The following is a 19,568-nucleotide window of genomic DNA, read 5'->3' on the forward strand; positions in this document are numbered from 1 at the left end:
TTCAAACCTCAGATTTCCATGTTAGCCTTTCCAGCCCTTGTCCCCTGCTCGTCCCCTTGGCAGAGAACCATGCGTGCAGCTTATGGACCAGCTGGAGAACCCCTCCACCTTCACTACTTATCCTCTTCAGGTCTTCACCTTCCCGCTCTCATTTGCAACTGACCTTGCGGGTGACCTGTTGTCTTTGGTCAACGCTGGTCCTCTCTCTGTGCTTTTGATTCTCTACTGTCCTCCCTTTCCTCTCACTCTGTCAGCCTCCCCTCCGGAGTCTTCAGTTTCTTCTCACTGTGTCCTACCTCTCTGCCCGCAAAAAGACCAAGTCTCCTCTGTCTTAGAAAATAACCCCCTTCCCCTGAAAACAAAATAGGGTCCTATGTCTCATCTACTATTCACCATCAATTGCTCTAAACCACATTCTACACCCAAGTGTGAGCTGAGCACAATTCCCCCAGAATTCATGATCACTCAGAACCTCAGAATGTGACCTGACTTAGAAACAGAGCCTTTGAAGAATTAGTAAGTTAAGAATCTCTAGATGCAATCATGGATTTAAGGTTGGGTCAATGGTGGGCTCTCACGCTCTTCACCTCCCATTGGTGTGTGGTGATGGCCTCCCATCTGCTCTGCCTTCATCGTCCCCGTCGGATCCATCCTTCGTGCTGCCGTTCCTGGTACATTTCTAAAACAGATGTTACTTCTCTGATGGAAAGTCCCAGATGGTTCCCCACTGCCTGGCCCTGACATTTTCTAATTCCTCCACAATTTAGTCCCAATATGTATAATCTGATTTTACGTTACACCTCTTAACCCCACCTGAGTCCCCCCAGAGCAGCGTTTCCCAACCTTTGTGCCACTATTGTCCCCCTCCCCAAGCCTTTTTAGACATTTTCCCCCCTAATTATCTCGCCCCAGGAAATTTTAATAGCACAAATAATAGTATACATTTGTCATGTTTGGGCCCCTTCGGAGAGCCACAAATCACTGCGATATCTAAAGTTGTTTTGCCCCCAAAAGCGAATTTTCACATCCTTGGAGGTGATACCACTCTGTGTCCAGAACGGAGACTGCATGAACGAGGGTGAATCAGAATCAGAAGCGGATTTCTTCTCTGAGACACGCAAGCTGTGTGACCGCTGAGAAGTTGTTCAAACCCTCTGGTCGTCGGAGATCCCCGAGCAGGCAGTGAGGGCTTCGTCGAGCCCACCCCACCCACCAGCTTCCCTTCTGTCTACTCCTGTCTCCTTCCCGTCCCTTTCGCAGGGGCCGATGCCAAGAGCCCTGCCTGGTAAACTTCCTGCAGGCTTATCTCTGTCCCAGAGACAGAGTCTGCTTCCTGGGGACGGCGACCGGCCAATGTCCTATTTACTGCCTGGCACGGAGGTGGGGCTGCACAAATGGGAATTCTCTCTCTCCAGATTCTGGCCAGCGTCCTGCTTGCCACTCACATGGCCTGTCCCTACACGCTCGGGATACTTTTTCTGGCTCAGGAGTCGCCGTCTCTGAGGAGCCTTTCCCCGGGGTGGAGTGCGAGCACGCCCTGGGCGCCCCCAGCCTTTCCTGTTTGCCTGCATCAGCGCTTCCCAGTGCTGGCACAGACCCGGAACAGCATGGGTGCGGAGGGAACAGACACGTTCTGCCTGCGTCACAGCATGTTCCCCTGTGGTCGGAAGCTGTGTCCACCCTCCTGGTGTCCGTTCCAGATTACAGAATGTGCATCTTCTCTGGGCTCCGGGTCCTGCCCCAGCGCTCTCTCTTCCATCCCACCAAACCCATTTATCTAAGCAGCACCATGCTCGGGTTTGGTGAGAGGCCATGCCACGGAAGTCTTTGAATCCCCGGACTTTGTACTTAGCTGGTAGCCAGCTACTTCCAATGCTTTGGGGAAATGGCAGGATAAAGAATAAGAAGGTAGCATTAGATTTAGCCAATAGAGAGTCATGTGACTGGTGGCCTTGGAGGAAACGGGCTGCCAGAGGCCGTGGCAGGGACTCCCAACTGAAACTGGAATTTCCTGGGTCCTGGGTCCTGCCCCCAGAGATTGTGATTTATAGCTCCGAGGTGTGACCTGGGCTCTGGAAGAAATACTTAAAGAAATTTCTTAAAGAAATACTCACAGAGTTTTAATGGGTAGACAAGTCTGAGAACCACCAGCTTATGGGGTTATTGACTATCGACAAAGTGGAGGTCATGAGTAGAGACCACTCTTTCCAAAAGCTTGGCAGTGAAGGCATACATAGGCACAGAAGCTTGAGGGATAGGAGGGTGCCAGGAAGGTGAGGGTTTGTTTATTTGTTTACAAGGTGGGGAAACGTCGAAATCCTTGTCAGCTAAAGGAAAGAGTCCAGGGCGCAGTAGAGATGAAAGCTGATAGAGCGAGAAGTTTCTAGAATAATCCTGGAGGGGATGGGTCAGTGGCAGAAGTGGAGGGATTTATCTTAGGAGGAGAAACAAACGTATTCTTTGTACTGTACTCTTTACTTAGAATGACCCCTTGTTCCTTCAAAGCCCAGCTCAGAGCAGGTGTCAACCACCAACCCCACACGGGAGTGAATTATTCTGTATTCTTGGAACACTTTCTGCATTTCTCTTGTCATTGCTATAATGAGGGTTATATAATATCCACGAGAGTCATTTCTGTAAGAATCTTTCTCCCTGATGGCAAGACCCTGCCTCATGCAACTTTGTGACCTCTTTGTAAGTCCCGTGCAGTTCCTGGAAAATACTACATTTATTTAGATGAATTACCCCCTACCTTTTTACAGAAATGATTTAAGAAAGCTTACAGGGATATGGAAATTTTAAGTTAGCATGCAAGTGGGGGTTTAAAAGTAAAGGGGAAAAAACCAGAGAGGCCACAATAAAAAACAAACCATACTTGCAAAAGATCACCTACATGCCAACTTCAAAAAGGGCAGCATGTGGCTCTGAGCTTTCTGGTCCAGCTAATGTAAAAGGACCGAATCTGGACCGTAAAACTCACAGTGTTCATTGGAAGTGAGTGGATGACAGAGGGACAATTAGTCACTCAAGTCTTCTTGGCATCAAGCTTCAAAGCAAACTTCTTCCAATGGGTTCTAACAGAGACGATTTTCCATGGCATGATGAAAAATGTTCTTGTTCCCATTATCTAGTGCACATAGCAAATTACTCCAAAACGTGGCGGCCAAGACGATTTATCATCTCTCATCGTTCTCATGGGTTGCTGGGTTTAGCTAGGTGGTTTCCGCGTGGGGTCCTTCCTCAAGTTGAGTCGGCTGGTGGCCGAGGCTGCCACCATCTAAAGGCTTTTGCTCTCACGGAGCGTGTCTGACACCCTGCCTGGGAGGGTTGGAGGGGCCCAGGGGGTGGTCCGACATCGCTCTCCTTGCGGACAGCATGAGCTTCCTCACAGCATGGCAGCCAGCTTTCCCCAAAGGAAACCGATCGAGAGAGTCAGACAGAAGCTGGGAGGCTTCTTGGAATCCAGCCTGGGAAGTCTCACAGAATCACGTCTACCCTGTTCTGCTACTCAAAGCAAACGTGGGTGAACCTGAATTCAAGGGGGTGGAGGGACAGAATGCATCTCTGTGCTGGGAAGCCGGAGCTCCTGTATCAGATTAAGGCCATGTATTACGACGTGCCGAAGGAGGCCCAGGCCACCTCCACGGGGTCGGCAAGTAGCTGCCTCTGTATCTGGGCTCCCCACTCTGGGAACTTGAAAACCAGGGTCGTTTTGACTGAAGGCGCAGTTTCGATACACCCACGCAAAAAAGTAAAGTCACAAGACTTATCACTCTCGAAGCCCAGGACAGGGGGAAGGTGCAGTGAGCTGTTTCTGAGGGGCTGGAGTTCAAGCCTGCACAAGTGTTTGCCTTCATAACCTTTGAGTTCTTATCAGTTTACAAGGTACTTTTTCCCTAAGAGGTACTGTCACTCCCTTTTACAGATGGGGTAACTAGAGTTCAGAGAAGTAACCTGCCCAAGGTGGCAACACCGGGACTCCAATCCAGATCTGTCTCACGCTCCATCCTGGCCTACTCCACTGAACCAAGCTGCCTCCCACCCTACTACACTTAATCATAGAAAAAGCAGTTTGTAAAAAGGACGAGATCTGGGTATCCCAGCTCTTTACTGATTTGAACAGGTGCTTGATAATGTTTTGTTAAATAACATTTGATCTAACCAGGGAAGGGACCCAGCAAAGTGGGCACAGCAGAGGGACAACAAGGACGGCGGGGGGTGCATATGAATGTGCCAACAAGAATATGATTGACATGAGTTACCGTCCATTAGGCCATTCTGGGCGGTCTGATGGAGGAAGGGGTGGGCAGCAAGAGAATGTGGAGGAGGTTCAGCCAGAGGGAAGGCAAGGGGCAGAAGAAGAGGAACTTGCAGGCAGGGAAGGGAAGTTCACACTCTAGGAATGACAGAGCGCTGCACGATGACAAGGTCCAGGGGATGACAGCGTTTGTGAGCAGTTCAGTAGGGAAGCAGGAATAGGTCAGGAGACGTGAGCCAACAGAGGACGGTGAGTCCAGGCTCTTCGTCCAAAGTGCTGTCACTGTCACCGAGCCCCAGCTTCATCACCAGGGAAAGGAAGTCAGAGAAGGGTGGATGGAGAGGGAGGGAGGGAGCCAGTGCACATACCAGCCCGGCCCTGAGGAAGGGCCTACCATCAGATAATGCAGACTCCAAAGGAGACAGGGAAAACAGGTCCTCCGGGATCTCAGGATCTCGTCTGTCTTTGTATTTGCTGCAGGAATGACACACTTCTGGTGCATAGTAGGTCTTAACAGAGCTCAGCTGATATGAGCTGTATTTTTTTTTTTTAAGATTTTATTTATTTGCGAGAGAGACAATGAGAGAGAGACAGAGAGCATGAGAGGGAGGAGGGTCAGAGGGAGAAGCAGACTCCCCGCCGAGCAGGGAGCCCGATTCGGGACTCGATCCCCGGACTCCAGGATCATGACCTGAGCCGAAGGCAGTCGCTTAACCAACTGAGCCACCCAGGTGCCCTGATATGAGCTGTATTAACATTATCTTATTCCCATGTGAATGGAACGTTACTTTATCTTTGGGATGCTAATTTTTGAAGTAACTTAAAATAGCTGGAACATCTTCATTACTCTAAAGTACTTTCTTTCCTCTTTCTTTTTCCCGTTGGGCTTAAAATGACCTTTATTATTCCCTCCTAATTATAAAAATAATACACGCCCAGAACGTATGGAATGTACACAGACACCAGAAATGAACAACCAACAAAATCAAAATAAAATCTCTATAATCTCATTGACCAGGGACAGTTTTTTATCCCCCCCGGGGGTTAAACTTTTTAAAAGTACATTTACATGGTGTTGTACCTATTTTGTGCTCTGTGTTTATTCAACCTATTATAGATATTTTCCTATGATATTAAATGCGGTCCTTCAATTTGTTTTAACGGCACACATTGGCCCATTGTCTGAACATGCTATCACTTACTTCAGGCTTTGATGTTGTCCATTTTTTTTCTTTGCTATTATAAACTAGGCTGTCATAAACATCCTACTATTTAAAAATCTATGTGCAAAACAAGTTATTTCTTTAGGCTACATTCCAACCAGAATTACTCAGCTATAGATGTGGTATGCTTTTAAGTCTTTTGATATATATTGTCAAATTTCCTTCTAGAAAGTGATATCAATTAACACTCCCACCAGAAGGTTGTAGATCACAGTGCTTACTTTTCCACAAAATGTCCCACAGAGTACTAGGGGTCTTTAACCCTTTAAAACTTTTTTGGGATCAATTTAAGAAGGTTAAAAATACATTTTTAAAATATGCTTTTTAAAAACTAAAGAGTCTGGGGGCACCTAGGTGGCTCTATCAGTTAAGCGTCTGCTTTCAGCTCAGGTGACCCCAGGGTCCTGGGATGGAGCCCTCAGTGGGCTCCCTGCTCAGTGGGGAATCTGCTTCTCCCTTTCCCTCTGCCCCTACCCCTCATGCACACGCTCTCTCAAATAAATAAATAAAACTAAAAAAAAAAAACAAAAAACCACTAAGGAGTCTAATCTTTTCTTCATATAGTACCAATTGATCACTTTAATAAAATGCTTGTCCGTGTACTTTGCCCCTTTTCCCTGTTTTTTTTTTTTTTTTTTTTAAGCAGGCTCTATGCCCAGCGTGTAGCCCAACTTGGGGCTTGAACTCAAGACCCTGAGATCATGACCTGAGCTGAGATCAAGAGTTGGACGCTTAACTGACTGAGCCACCTGGGTGCCCCAGAGTTTTTTATTTTAAATGAACTTATAGCAAATATTTTTGCCTAGTTCTTCAGAATTCTGAAGATTAAAGGATGTAAATTTTTTAGTATGGAGAATCTCAAACTTTTATCTAAAGTAGAGAATAACACATCTCAGCCTCATGTGCCCATCAACTCATCACTGAAATGCCTCAATTATCAAATCAGGGCTCATCAGCTTCGCTTCACGTGTATCTCCCCTCCTCTCTTCCCTAGACGATTTTTTTCAGCATATCCTCCACATTACATCATCTGTAGATGTTTCTGCATTTAGAAGACTGAAAACTTATGTAGTCAAATCACTGATTTTTTTTTCTTTTGTGGCTTCTGCCTTTGATATTATGCTCAAAATATGTAAATTTTCATTTCTATTTCCAGTTGTCTTTTGGCTTCATTAAAAACATCCTTGATTTTTTGATCCATCGGAATTGAATTTTATCTTTTTTTGAATATTTAACCAATGATTGAATGAATTAACATATCCCCACTGCTCTGATATATCAACTTACTCATACGGTAAATATTTATCAACAGCTAGGTCATTTTGGTTTCTCTGCATGGTCTTATGCTGGTATTACTTTTCTTTTTCGGTGTTACTATTTTTTAAAGTATGTATTTAGTATTTGTTATTATAAATTTCCTAGAGATTATTATATTATATTATTATATTATATTATTATTATAAATAACACTACAGATTAATCATTCATGTACCCTGTTTTAATGTGTAGCTATCCAAAATTCTGAAAAATAAAACCACCTTAAAATTAACGCCATGATATTATTATCACCTTTAAAAGGGCGCCTGGGTGGCTCAGTTGGTTAAGCGACTGCCTTCGGCTCAGGTCATGATCCTGGAGTCCCGGGATCGAGTCCCGCATCGGGCTCCCTGCTCGGCAGGGAGTCTGCTTCTCCCTCTGACCCTCCCCCCTCTCATGTGCTCTCTCTCTCTCTCATTCTCTCTGTCTCAAATAAATAAATAAAATCTTTAAAAAAAATAAATTAGATTTGCAAGCTCTGCGTATAAAAAAAGGTCATTCCCACTTTCCACTTTAAAAAGACTACTTGTTTAACATTGTCTATTACATCTTTGCATATTTTTAAAAAGTGATTAGAAGTTATCAGCAATTGAATTCCCATCAGTTGACAAAGATGTTTTGAGCTCTATGATGTGGTAGGACATAATGCTTGGTGCTGATTACACAGGGTGGAACCGGACCGACTCCGTTCCTATGTTAAGTGTTCCACCCAGTCTGGATTGTGTGATCAGTTTCAGGGGTGCTGGACCTCCTGTAGGAGGCTAAGGGTGGGACTAAAACCAAAGGCAGGTTTGAAGACAGTCATCCAGGCAACGGATGGAACTGTGAAAACACTTATCTGTGGGTGGTGGTTGTTTTATTTCTTTCAGTCCTTATCTCTTGCAGGGCTTTCTCAGCATTTTGTGGATCTATGAGCTCTCCCCAGCTGGATTCCAGCGACCTCATTTACAACACTTTTGATAAGAGCCCTCGGGCTGAAAAGGGTTCTGGGAAAAGACACTTTGCTCCAAAGGCTCTTCGCTGAATGGCAGACCCCTGCCCCTAATGAACACCCGTATAGGTTCCCTGAAATAGCCTCGAAGTGTCATTTATGCTGTTTTTTCCGAAAGTATAAGCTTTTATTTTCTTTTTCACATTTCAGATGTGCTGGTTTAATAGATATCTCCTCCAAAATCTATCCCACCTCCAGTCATACTTTAATATTTTTCTCTGGGAAATAAGCGGGATCCAGGAGTAACCGCTTGAACGACAGAGTAGTCCTTGTCCTTATTGAGAAAGCAGGTGAGAACAGCGTAAGATCTTTTGCTTCTAATTTTTGAACGGATTCCTAATCACTACATCACGCGACAGGTAACAAAATATCCAACTACAATGACAACGTGGTTTATTGTTCTCACCTAACAAGAAGCCCAGACAAAGGCGGGCTGGGCAGCTACTCAACACTGCCATGAGGCCTCTAGATTCTCATCTCTTGTCCACCATCTTCAGCTATGAAATTCGCTCTCATGGTTGCAAAAGGTGGTTGCTGTAGCTCCAGTAATTCCTGCAAGCCGAGGGGGAAGAAACGGAGGGGGCAAAGGCGAACATTCCAGATGAGTCTGGCTCTGTTCAGTCTTTCCCCCCCAAAGTTCTCCACTTAGAGACTACTGGCCAGAACCGAGTCACGTGGCCACTCGCACAGCGGGGGAGGGGGATGACTGCGTCTCTGAACTGGGAGCATTGTCACCCAGAACAAAACCCCAGCTCTGCGAGTAAGCCAGATGGGGGGAGGCCACAGCTCCTTAGCCAGAGGACGGGCACAGGCTAGAAACACACTGTGATGCTGGCTTTGGCTACAGACTGCACTTATCTTCCTCAAAGCCTGTCTGATAATAGTGACACGCAAGCCAGAAGGCACGGGGCTTGTCTCTTGGTGCACTCATCAAATCACCCGTTCGTTCTTTGATTTGTCAACTTAATTAATATTTCCTGAGCATTTTCTCTCTGCCAGGCATGGGGTGGGGGTGGGGAGCAGTGGTGAGCACAATAAACAGGATCCTTGTCTTCACAGAGCATCTCCTAAGTTAAAACAGGCCATGTATTTTAGATTCCTCTTTTATCATCCATCTGAACAGCCAGATTCATTTTTTTAAGCACGAGTATCCTTCTCTTATGGCCAATTAAAAACGATCATTCTCCTCTATACTATTGACACAGTTTTACTTTGATAAACTGAGTTAGATCTCCAGCAACTTGACGTCAGGCAGATTAATATGGAAGAAATGTTCGGGAAAAGTTGGGCGTGGAAAGGGCCAATTAAATAACAAGCCAGCACACTCAGCTACTGGGAATATTGTTCGGGTTACCAGTCCTGGCTGGTTTAGCAGGATGCAATTGTGCCAACTTGCAGCTTCTTGAGGGCAGGAGGGGCTGGGTCTCGGCCAGCTTTGCGTTCCCCAGATCAGCTCAGTGACTGACTACTGGTAAATACCTAATAAATATGTTTGCTGACCCAAACTCAAAGCTAGACTTTCTCTAGTAGCAGGTGAGGGGCCACATAGAAATTCTTTAAGGTCAAAACAAAGAGCTAGTAACCTCTGACCTTTGCTTTTTATAGGGAAAATGTATTCTTTCTGCGTTGCATGTGAGAGTTTTCCCATCAACGTACCAAGGCACACGGACACACCAGTCGTGCATGTGTTAGAGGTGTGCTGAGATATCGAACCCCTTAGGCCTGGGGAGGCCAAGCCCCAGGGCAGGGCACAGACTTTACCACGACTATGTGTAGCATGAGGCGAAAAAGGTTTGCTAGTTCTGCTCTATGGCACCCAACTGGAGGGTCTCAATTTAATATTTGCACAAGCTTGAGCCAGCACAGCTTTCTGAGCAAAGGTTGCCCTTTCAACCCACCTCTGCATCCCTTCTAAAAGCCAAGCTTTTAGTTATTTACTTATTTATGCACTGGTATTCTACTGCATGACCCTCCATAAATCCTTTGTGGAACGAGGCAGGGTGTCAATAAATATCTGGCTTTTTAATTTTCCTGAAAACGTGAACACTGCCCCGGGCCATCTGGAACACTGAGCCTGTCTCTTCCATCAGCCACGCAGAGCACATCTCCTTGAGACTCTCCTCACAGCACCCTAATGGGAACCCCATGTTACTCAACTATTGTCAAGACCCGTGAGAGCAGTAGTATTTGAGGAAGACAAAGGGGCCCACTAGACACTCTTTCATCTCAGTTCCCCAAATTCTGTTCCTATTCTGACTTAGATTAGGAAATAAAATACTGGGCTATCACTTAGCTCCCCACACAAATACCACCACTGAGCCAAGACTGAAGATGCTCTCCTTAGCTTTTATGAGGAGTTGATTTTTTTTTTCTTTAAAGGCATGTGAAAAACTGTTCTGAATCTTCTCCTAAGGCTCTAATTAGATTGTAGGGTACTTGAGAGAAGGGACTGTCTTACTCATCTTTGTAACTGTGGCACACAAAAGTCTTGGGTGCTGTGAGCATAAAAAAAAAACATTACATACACGTACAGAAGAATTGAATACAAGAAACAAAGTACATACCCAAGGAAAGTATACAGAAGTGTACCGAGTTATAAGCCTTTTTAAAGAAGGGAACCCAATTCTGTGAAGCTAAAATTCTGGTTTTAGGTAAAACTTCACCAAGTGTGAATAACTTGAAAATAGACTCAGAAATACTTTGTAGGATTTACCAACCAGGTTTTCCCTAAGTTTTTGGATCATTCAAAAACGTCCAGAATTATTTCAGTGAAGAAATGGTCTTTTAAAACCAGGTCCTGGGGCGCCTGGGTGGCTCAGTTGGTTAAGCGACTGCCTTCGGCTCAGGTCGTGATCCTGGAGTCCCGGGATCGAGTCCCGCATCGGGCTCCCTGCTCAGCAGAGAGTCTGCTTCTCCCTGTGACCCTCCCCCCTCTCATGCTCTCTCTATCTCATTCTCTCTGTCTCAAATAAATAAATAAAATCTTAGAGAAAAAAAAAAAAAAACCAGGTCCTGAAGACTATTGCAATCTGAATAGCAAATTCATCTAGATGAGGGTGCTTAAAAATACTCCTCCTCGAAAAGCCACACCCAAAGTTAACATTCTCAGGACATCTGTTAGTTAGAACAACAGGTGCAACCTGGTGATGCTGCCAACTTCCACTTCTCTGACTGTCCTGCTGGCAGTCCGGGAAGGGGATCTCCTGTCAATTCCTGAAAGGGGGGCTCAGCTGCCAAAACAGGGGACAAAAAGGAGATATAGAATGCTCGGTCAAATTGGCACCAGAGCATGCTCAGGTTCAAGCACTGAGAGTTATATTTGAAAAAAGAAAAATCACTTGAAAGGTGAATGCCAAGATTACAGTGGATTAAGTCATTGTGAGAGATCTTTCATGATGAGGACCACTTAAGAACCTTGGACCCAAGACGAGTCTCGAGAAACTAGCCCTGTAGAGGACACGGAGAACACCCGCCGCACGCGGGGCCAGAAATGGCCACCTCACACGGTACACTGGTGGGTGAGGTGTGACCTGTGTCGCTCCGACAGACAGAGGGACGCCCTAAAGACCCAATCATGCCCCTAGGAAGGTAACACCGGTGCTCCCTATGCAGAAACCGCCTCCTGTAACGGGGGCACGCGGCGCTGACTGGCCCTCAACAGCGGGACCCCCAACGCCGAGACGCGAGGAGGGGCAGTTGAGAAGCGCAGACACCAAGAGCCAAGTACGTCCAGTGCGTGTCCACTGTCCTGCACCCAGTAGTGTTCTTCTGGTAGCTTCCCGAGAACCTCCACCCACGCCCGAACTTGGATTTGGGGGAGGGGAGGGGAGGGAGGGGGCCAGGGGGACGCGGGGGAACGCCCTCGCCCTTTGCGCCGTCCCTCCGGGGCGTCCGGACCCCGCCGCAGGCAGGGGCGTCCCGGGACGTGCGTCCCGCGGCCGGGCGCGCGCCCCTCCAGGCTCCCCCGCGAGCGCGCCCCGGAGCAGAGGCGGCCCGGGCGGCCCGCGGCCGGGCGCGCGCCCCCCAGCCCGGCAGGTGCCCGCGCCCGCGCCCGCGCCCGCGCCCGCGCCCGCGGGGGGAGGGGCCGCGGGAGGCCCCGCCCAGGCGCCGGCGGCGCGCGTAACCCGGAAGTGGCGGCGGCGGCGGCGGCGGGGGCGGCGCGCGGGAGCCACGGCCGCCGCCGCCGCCGCCGCCGCCGGCTTTGTGCGCCGCGCGCGGGCCCCGGCCGCCCGACCGCCGCTGGCCCGCCCCGCCTCCGCGCTGCCCGCCCCGCCTCCCGCCCCCTGCCGCCGGGCGGGCGGGCCGCCGCCGCCCTCCGCGCTCGCCCGCTCGCCCGCGCCGTCGCCCGCGCCCGCCCGGCCTGCGGCGGCGGGGCTCCAGGCCGCCCCGATGCCCGAGCCAGGCCCCAGGATGAACGGCTTCTCGCTGGGCGAGCTGTGCTGGCTCTTCTGCTGCCCGCCCTGCCCGAGCCGCATCGCCGCCAAGCTGGCCTTCCTGCCGCCCGAGCCCACCTACACGGTGCTGGCGCCCGAGCCGCGCGGCCCCGGCGCGCCCGCCGCCCCGGCCGCGGCCGCGGCCCCCGCCGCCGCCGCCCAGCCGCCGCCGCCGCCCGAGGAGGGCGCGGGGCCCGGCGCGTGCAGCCTGCGCCTGAGCGAGCGCGCCGACTGGCAGTACTCGCAGCGCGAGCTGGACGCCGTCGAGGTCTTCTTCTCGCGCACGGCCCGGGACAACCGGCTCGGCTGCATGTTCGTGCGCTGCGCGCCCTCCAGCCGCTACACGCTGCTCTTCTCGCACGGCAACGCGGTGGACCTGGGCCAGATGTGCAGCTTCTACATCGGCCTGGGCTCGCGCATCAACTGCAACATCTTCTCCTACGACTACTCGGGCTACGGCGCCAGCTCGGGCAAGCCCTCCGAGAAGAACCTGTACGCCGACATCGACGCCGCCTGGCAGGCGCTGCGCACCCGGTGAGCCCCCGGGGCCTCCGGGCCCGGCCTGCAGCCGCGTGCGGCGGGGAGCGCGGCGGGCGCCCCCGGGGAGAGGGCCCTTCCTCCCCGGCCGTGCGCCCGCAGAGTGTGACCCCCGCGCCCCCCGCCCCGGCCCCGGGCGCTCGCCTTTCCTCTCCAGCCTGGCCTCCTCCCATGCCCTCCCCAAACCCCACCAGCCCTCAGGGCCCCTGTGAGCTCAGACCCGGGGGGGGGTTGCCTGTTCAGGCACGCCTGGGTGCCCCCGGCCAGCTGGCTGGCTCTTTTGTGGCTCTGGTCACCGCAAGTGCAGGCGTGGGGGTGGCTTAAGTGCTGGGCAGAAGCAACTTGGTTCGCGCTGAGTTTGTGTGAGCCGGCCGCCAGAGCCTGAAGGTCCCCAGACCGAAGTGACCTTGGGCAAGGCACTGCAGCCTCTCGACCTCGGGCTCCCACAGCGTGTGATGGACGGGATGACTTCCAAAGACTCTGCTCCCGTTGTAAAGGGCTCCGCGGGGCCATGGGTGGGCGGCCCTGGAGGCAGCTGGAGGGGCGCCCGGTGTGAAGTTTGTCTCCTGGGGGGGAGGGTGCAGAGGAGCTGGTGCTGTGTGGGCAGGAAGGTAGCTGGTGGCTGTCGGCCTGGGGCACCTTCCACAGAGCCTCAGAAACAGGCCCGGGCAGAGTTTGAATCTTACCTGGCAGGGTTTGGGGACTCGCTTGACCTTGAATTAGCATTCACAGGACTGCAAAGCATTTATGGTGGGAGAGCCTTTGATGTGCAAGGCCCAGATGGCCGGCCCTGGTTCCTGGGTCAGAAAACCCGAGTTTTAGTCTCATCTTAGGCACACCTCCGGCAAGTGCGCAAGTCACATCACCTGTTTGTGCTCTGGTTTTGGTATTTGTGACTTTTCCCCACCTACCCTAGAGCAATGGTGGTGAAAATACCTGAGATCATGTCTATAATGCTATCTGATTTTTCCCATTGAAAGAGTCCCCGGTCGTTGGCACGATTCTGGCAACCGGCACTTGCGTGTTTTTCTAAAATACGTTTGCGTGGCTTATGCAGATTGCCAACACGAATGATGTCTCCTGTTCATGCCTGTGCTCCTAAATTACCCTTTGCGTTTTGGGGAAAATGCCGGCAGGAAGGTATTTAGGATTTCATATACATTGTTATTTGTGTTCTCTGGGAGTCCTGAAGGACTTCACTGGGATGATGGTTTTTCGAAAGTGGTTTGGGCACATGAGAACGTATCCAAGTAGATCCACTGAGTCGGGATCCACACGTAGTCGAAAGCCACCTGTTCCAGTAAAGGGTTTCAAAACTCTGTGTCCTACACAATCAATACATTGCGACAGTGTACTGTTGATAAAGGCATTAAGAATAAGGGTTGGCATTGAATCTCTTAAAAACGAACCATTAAAACCCTACGTTGAGTATCCAGATGTGAGAATTTCTGTAGACCATCGTTCTATGTGTGTGTAACTACGTTAGAACAAAAGCCTGTCAGATATGAGGCCAGCCTTTTGCCCTGAATATACAGGTGTGGCTAGGTGTTACAAAATAGGCTAGGGGTAGTTATTTCCTGGAGACTTTTGTCATATTTAGTTTAAGGGCATTGTTTTCGGGTAAACAATTCGATTCGATTTTGGAACATCTGATGATAGAGCTAAATTTTGCCTACCATTTATTTAATTTTACAGCAGAATTCGTATCTAGATTGATTCACACATCTGTAAAGTGGGGTAGAATTTAAAGGCTGCGGTGAGAGTCTTAGAATTTGAAGAAACTTCCAGATCGTCTTGCTGTGTGCTTTGCAACTATTTGGAAGGTGACCCCACAGTAACACATATAGGTCACGCCTCGATCAGGCACACACGTATACATCAGATCTGTCTGTACACGTCTGTATCTGAAGCAGATGTTTCACAAACCCCTCTTTTTTCTATGGGCAACGTGCATGGCATAATATATTCTATTTCATATTTTAGAAAAGCAGAAGAATGTGGGTTGCTAGGCACAGAATGTATTTCCTGACTTCTGGACCCTGCTCTTGTGCATGCACCGCGTCTGACCGAGGCCCCGGGAAGGCCGTCTCACGGTGCGTCCGCAGTAGGTCTCCTGACCGCTGGTTTCACACTCGTCCCACTACACCAGGTGCTCCCGTTTATCAGATTTCTCAAGAGGTGCATTTATGTGTTTCAGTTACTCTAATAACGTGGGAGTTACCCGACCCTGAAGCCGGTCCATCTCCTCACTGCCTTCCTTCAGCCGACTCTCTTGTTCTCTCCGGTTCTCCTGCCTTCACCTTGCCTGGAAGGTGCCCTGTTCTGTGCCCGTTTACAGCTCTGTTCAGGTCCTCGCCAAGGCAGGAGTGCCTTCCACCACAGGTACCCATTCTGTGGCTGGGCCAGACCCCCTTTTCCACCTCCTTCTTTGGGGATCTTTCTTCTGACCTCCTGGTCCACACTGCTCACGATCCTGATGGGAGAGCCTGCCGTATCCTGCGTGGTCTCTGTCTCTGTACTCAGGCTGCATTCCCCCGGAGTACCTGGCCCCGTGCTTGCCTCCCTCCTCACACTCACCTGTAGCCTCTTGCGTGTGCCCTTCTCCTGTGTCGGAAACACTCGATCCTGACTGGGTCCTGATTGGATTCGGAGACCCTTTGTGTTCCTGGACACCTGGTACTCAGCCCCTTGACCTGCACTTATGCTTTTTTTACTATGTCTTGTTATTTAATGGTCTTTCCCACTAAATTGGAAGCCCCTTGAGGGAGGGACTCTGTGTCTTCTCTATGTCCAACAATGCCCTAAATAATAGGTACACGTTAAATATTTGTTTAATGAATAGCACATATGGATGCCGCATAAGTCAATAATGAGATAAATTTAGTTTTTCCTAAGTTGGACTCTTACAAACAAGAGTTGGGTCTTATTTTACCTCCAAAGCTTTAATATCCTTGGACACAACCATAGACCAAAAAGGGGGGGTGGTTTACGATGTATTGACCTGAGGTCTGATCCATTATGTGTTTGTTCTGGGGACAGTGAAGTGTCTGTTTCAAACAGAAGAGTAACAATAACCCTTCCTTTATATTCCTCTTCATCTGTGTCCAGCCCCTGTCTGCGTTAGCCCCTGCGCATGCTGTAACGTGCTGCCCGGTCCTTGAGGGAGGACTTCCCACATAGATACTACCCAGTATGGGTACTACCCACGTGCGTGGGGGACATCAGCAAGGAATGGTGACGTGAGCAAGTAGTCCAAAACAAAGGTTTGTTAGGGGTCGAGTAAACGTGAAGGCAAGAAGGGTGTTCATTACTCTTTGGCCAGTAGATGATTATTTTAAGCATTTGAGAAATTGTTAGAAAAGGTGTGGAATAGAAGTAGCTTTGAAGGATTCAGGAAGAGTGTGGACCTAATGTGGAAGAAGTGAGTTGGTGTCCTAGTCCATTTGGGCTGCTATAAGGAGATAACCACAGACCGGGTGGTCCATAGACAACAGACATGTATTCCTCCCGGTTCTGGAGGCTGGACATCTGAGATCAGGGCACCAGCGTTGTTGGGGTTCAGAGAGAGGACCCTCTTCCCGGTTGCAGACTGCTGACTTCTCACTGCATTTGCACTCGGCAGAAGGGACGGGGGAGCGTTCTTGGGCAGGGCAGCTTTAATGAGGGCACTAACCCCCCCACCCCAGACAGGCTCCAAACCCTAACCCTCAGGACCTAACCACTTCCCAGAGGCCCCACCTCCTGGTACCATCACTCTGGGGGTTAGGTTTCAACATGTGCATTTTGGGGGAGCGGACGTGAATATCTAGTCCTCCTGCAGTTGGTATGGAAACAATGAGGAGAGGTTCTCTACAATTGAGAACCTAAGCCCGACTGAAAGCTTGAAGGTTAGCACGTGCTTTCCATTCGTGTTACATACTTTGTTAAGTATGTTGTGAATACAAGCCATTGAGGGAATGCGTTGGAATCCCTTAGAAATATTTGTAGAGGGTGCCTGGGTGGCTCAGTCAGTGAAGCGTCTGCCTTCGGCTCAGGTCGTGATCCCAGGGTCCTGGGATCGAGCCCCGCGTCGGGCTCCCTGCTCGGCGGGAAGCCTGCTTCTCCCACTCCCCTTGCTTGTGTTCGCTCTCACTCTCTCTCTCTCTCAGATAAATAAATAAATGTGTAGAAAGGACGCTGAAAATCAGCGCAGCCTTCTTGGAAGGTAGTGTTGGAACCTGAGCTGGGGCAGTGATTACTCCGTGTGGGTTAAGGTGGGAGTAGGCAGATTAAGCCCCTCAGCACACGTCCTCAGGTGTCCGAGTCCTCAGGGGTCCTCTGGACACAAGCAGCTACAGAAGTGGACCCCCGGATTCGAGAAGGTGTGAATCAAGCCGATTTGCAAGTAGAAACCCAAACAAGCAAATAACCCAGAGCATGAGGTGGAAGACGGGTGGAGGGTATTTTGGCTGAAACATTTTAATCTAGAGAAACAGGAGAGAAGGCATTTGTGATTCAGTTTATCTTCAGTGTTTACCAGTGCCATCCACAGAAGTTGTTCGAACCTTCCGTTTGATGCAGAGACTGTGGAAGGGCGAGGTGTTTGATGACAGAAACACTGACCCAGTCGGAGAAAGCAAATGCAGAGGGAAAGAGAACTGACTTTCGGTGCCTCGGTGCCAAAGGCAAATTACCGAAGACAATATTTGATTCACTCGTGTATTTACTTTACCAGCAAGCCATTAACCATTAACCAGGTGTGCACCCGCTCATACCAGACACTGGGGGAGGTGCGGAGGTTCCCTCTGAGTATCACTAATCCCAAACTCTGGCTTGCTTGCTTCTGTTTCTTTTTTGTGAAAGGATGGACTTGATTTTGGAGGTTGTTTTTTTTTTTTTTCCCCAGCTGAAGGTCTCACACATTTATTACTGAACCAACCTACTGGTGTGGGGGCACAGTAACAGAGAACAACCATTTCCCCAGTAAAACATGTCCATGGCTTAGGGATTGTTTAGGGAGAGGAGTAGGAATGTTTGCAGAGTGATAGGATAGGAACATGGGACCCTCATGTGGCTTTAGTAAGTGTGCGAATATGTGTCCATCGCCTCCTCAGAGTTGTACCTGATTTTAGTACCGTTTTTCACCCGCATCCACCGGGGAGTGGGCCGATCCTGCTTTTGTCTCTTGGCCAGGAATCTCTTGATCCTGGAAGATCGTGAGAAGACGTGGCGAGGGTCAGCCCGCCGCACACACCACGGTGGTGGTGGAAAGGAGAGAGAGCTTTCAGAAGCATTCTGAAAACGTAACCGTGTGTTGCTGTTTTATAACTTCTGTGTCTGTGATTCACAGGATCCGTAACTAGACGATTCGGAAGCCCCAGGAAGGCTGTAGTGGGTGCCCTCGGGTGGTGGGATCCGTGTGCTGGTTGTGAATGGTGTTTATGGTTCTGACTCTCAGGATGGGTTTCTCCCGGGAGGAGCAAAGCAGCTCCTTTCCCAGCGAAGGTGAAGTTAAAGACCTGACTTCTTTGCTCTCAGTTTTCCCGGGGAGAATACGACGGTGCCATTAAGGGAGGGACGCTTAGGACTTCTGCCTGGGTTTGACCGACGGGGAATGAGGAAAACAGAACGTGTCGTGAAGAGTGGTTGACATGAGGCACAGGCAGGGTGGTGTTTCTAGAAAGGGAACAGGGTATTGGCTTGCAATTTAAGGCAGCCAGTGTGGGACTGTCCCACTCGGGAGAGTGCAGCTCCTCGGAATAGACTTGTTGAAGCCGAAGTGGGTGAAGTGCGTTTTGGGGGTCGGCAGGGCGCCCTTTGCTTCGGCGTCTCCTCCGGGCCCTCGGAGCACGCGTGCCGGGCCGTGGCGGTGGCCTCGCCGTGCGGGCAGCGCTTCTCTCCAGCCCCAGCAGATCCCCAGCTTTTGTGTGCGTGATTCATCACTCCTTCTCCACGGTTCTGTTCCGAGGGTGACCCACTTGCAGAAGACCCGACGGGCTCGTGCGTGTTTCTGTGGGAAGGGGCAGCCACGCCTTCCGAACGCATCGGTATTTATTCAGGGGCCCTTGGAGGGTCGGGCTTCGCGCCCGTCGTCGGCTTGGTGTCTTGGTGCCCGGCTGGCGGAAGGGGCCTTTCCTCCCTTTGTTCGTTCTGGAGAAGTCACCTCAAGGATATCACCCGAGGGGACTGAGAGCGCAGCCCCGAGGGGGCGCCCTCCCCTCCCCCGCGGCTTTGGCTCCTCTCCTCTCCGTGTCCGGGGCCTGGATCCCACAGGAGACCCCGGGCCCCGCGTTAGCACGGGCAGCACACCCGCCTTCCCCGGGGTATTTTGCTTTAGCTCGTGGTGAGACTATGAATCTGCACTTGAAGAGGCCTTTCGCGCAGGGATCCAAAATCTCAGCAAGAGACCCTTAGGAGATCATTAGCTGGCTGTTCGAATGACTTCTTTTTTTTTTCCTCCCAGGCTTGCTTTAAATAATAGGCTTCCTGATTCGCCTAAGAGATTGAATTTGCAGAAGTTAGATAAGCCCAGAACCTTTGGAGCGAGGGAAATTCGTTCTGATTCCGGCACATCTTCCAGTCCCTCATGTCCCCTTGAACCAGGCACATCCCGGCAGAGGGGCCGGGCCCCGGGGCGTCCACTCCCCCAGCACCTGCAGGGGCTCTGCCCGCCAGGCTCCCGCCCCTCCTGGCTGCAGGGCTAGCGAGGCCCAGCCTCCACGGAGCTCCCGGCCTCTACGAGGCTCACTCTGACAAAAGAGCATGGACCTTGAAGAGTAGCCGACAGCTGGTTCCTTGAAGCTTGTGAGTAGCGCAGTGACACCGTTGTC

At 50.4% G+C, this 19,568-nt stretch overlaps 1 protein-coding gene across 3 annotated transcripts in view; it reads left to right on the plus strand.

Moving 5' to 3' along the window:
* The first annotated feature begins 12,068 nt into the window (after positions 1-12,068).
* The window catches only part of ABHD17C (abhydrolase domain containing 17C, depalmitoylase), a 43,605-nt gene continuing 36,105 nt past the window's right edge, over positions 12,069-19,568 (plus strand). Inside the window, exon 1 of one of the 3 annotated variants that reach the window (XM_064569785.1) lies at positions 12,069-12,756. In XM_064569785.1, coding sequence (XP_064425855.1) covers positions 12,179-12,756 — 578 coding nt within the window. In that variant the 5' untranslated portion in view covers positions 12,069-12,178. The remainder of the gene's footprint in view (positions 12,757-19,568) is intronic. The other 2 variants (XM_064569786.1, XM_045899298.3) reach the window with 2 other exon arrangements.

The sequence above is a fragment of the Mirounga angustirostris genome, unplaced genomic scaffold (assembly GCF_029215605.1).
Source record: "Mirounga angustirostris isolate CCGP_5_RB_7025 unplaced genomic scaffold, mMirAng1.0.hap1 SCAF_9, whole genome shotgun sequence".
Lineage (NCBI taxonomy): Eukaryota > Metazoa > Chordata > Mammalia > Carnivora > Phocidae > Mirounga > Mirounga angustirostris.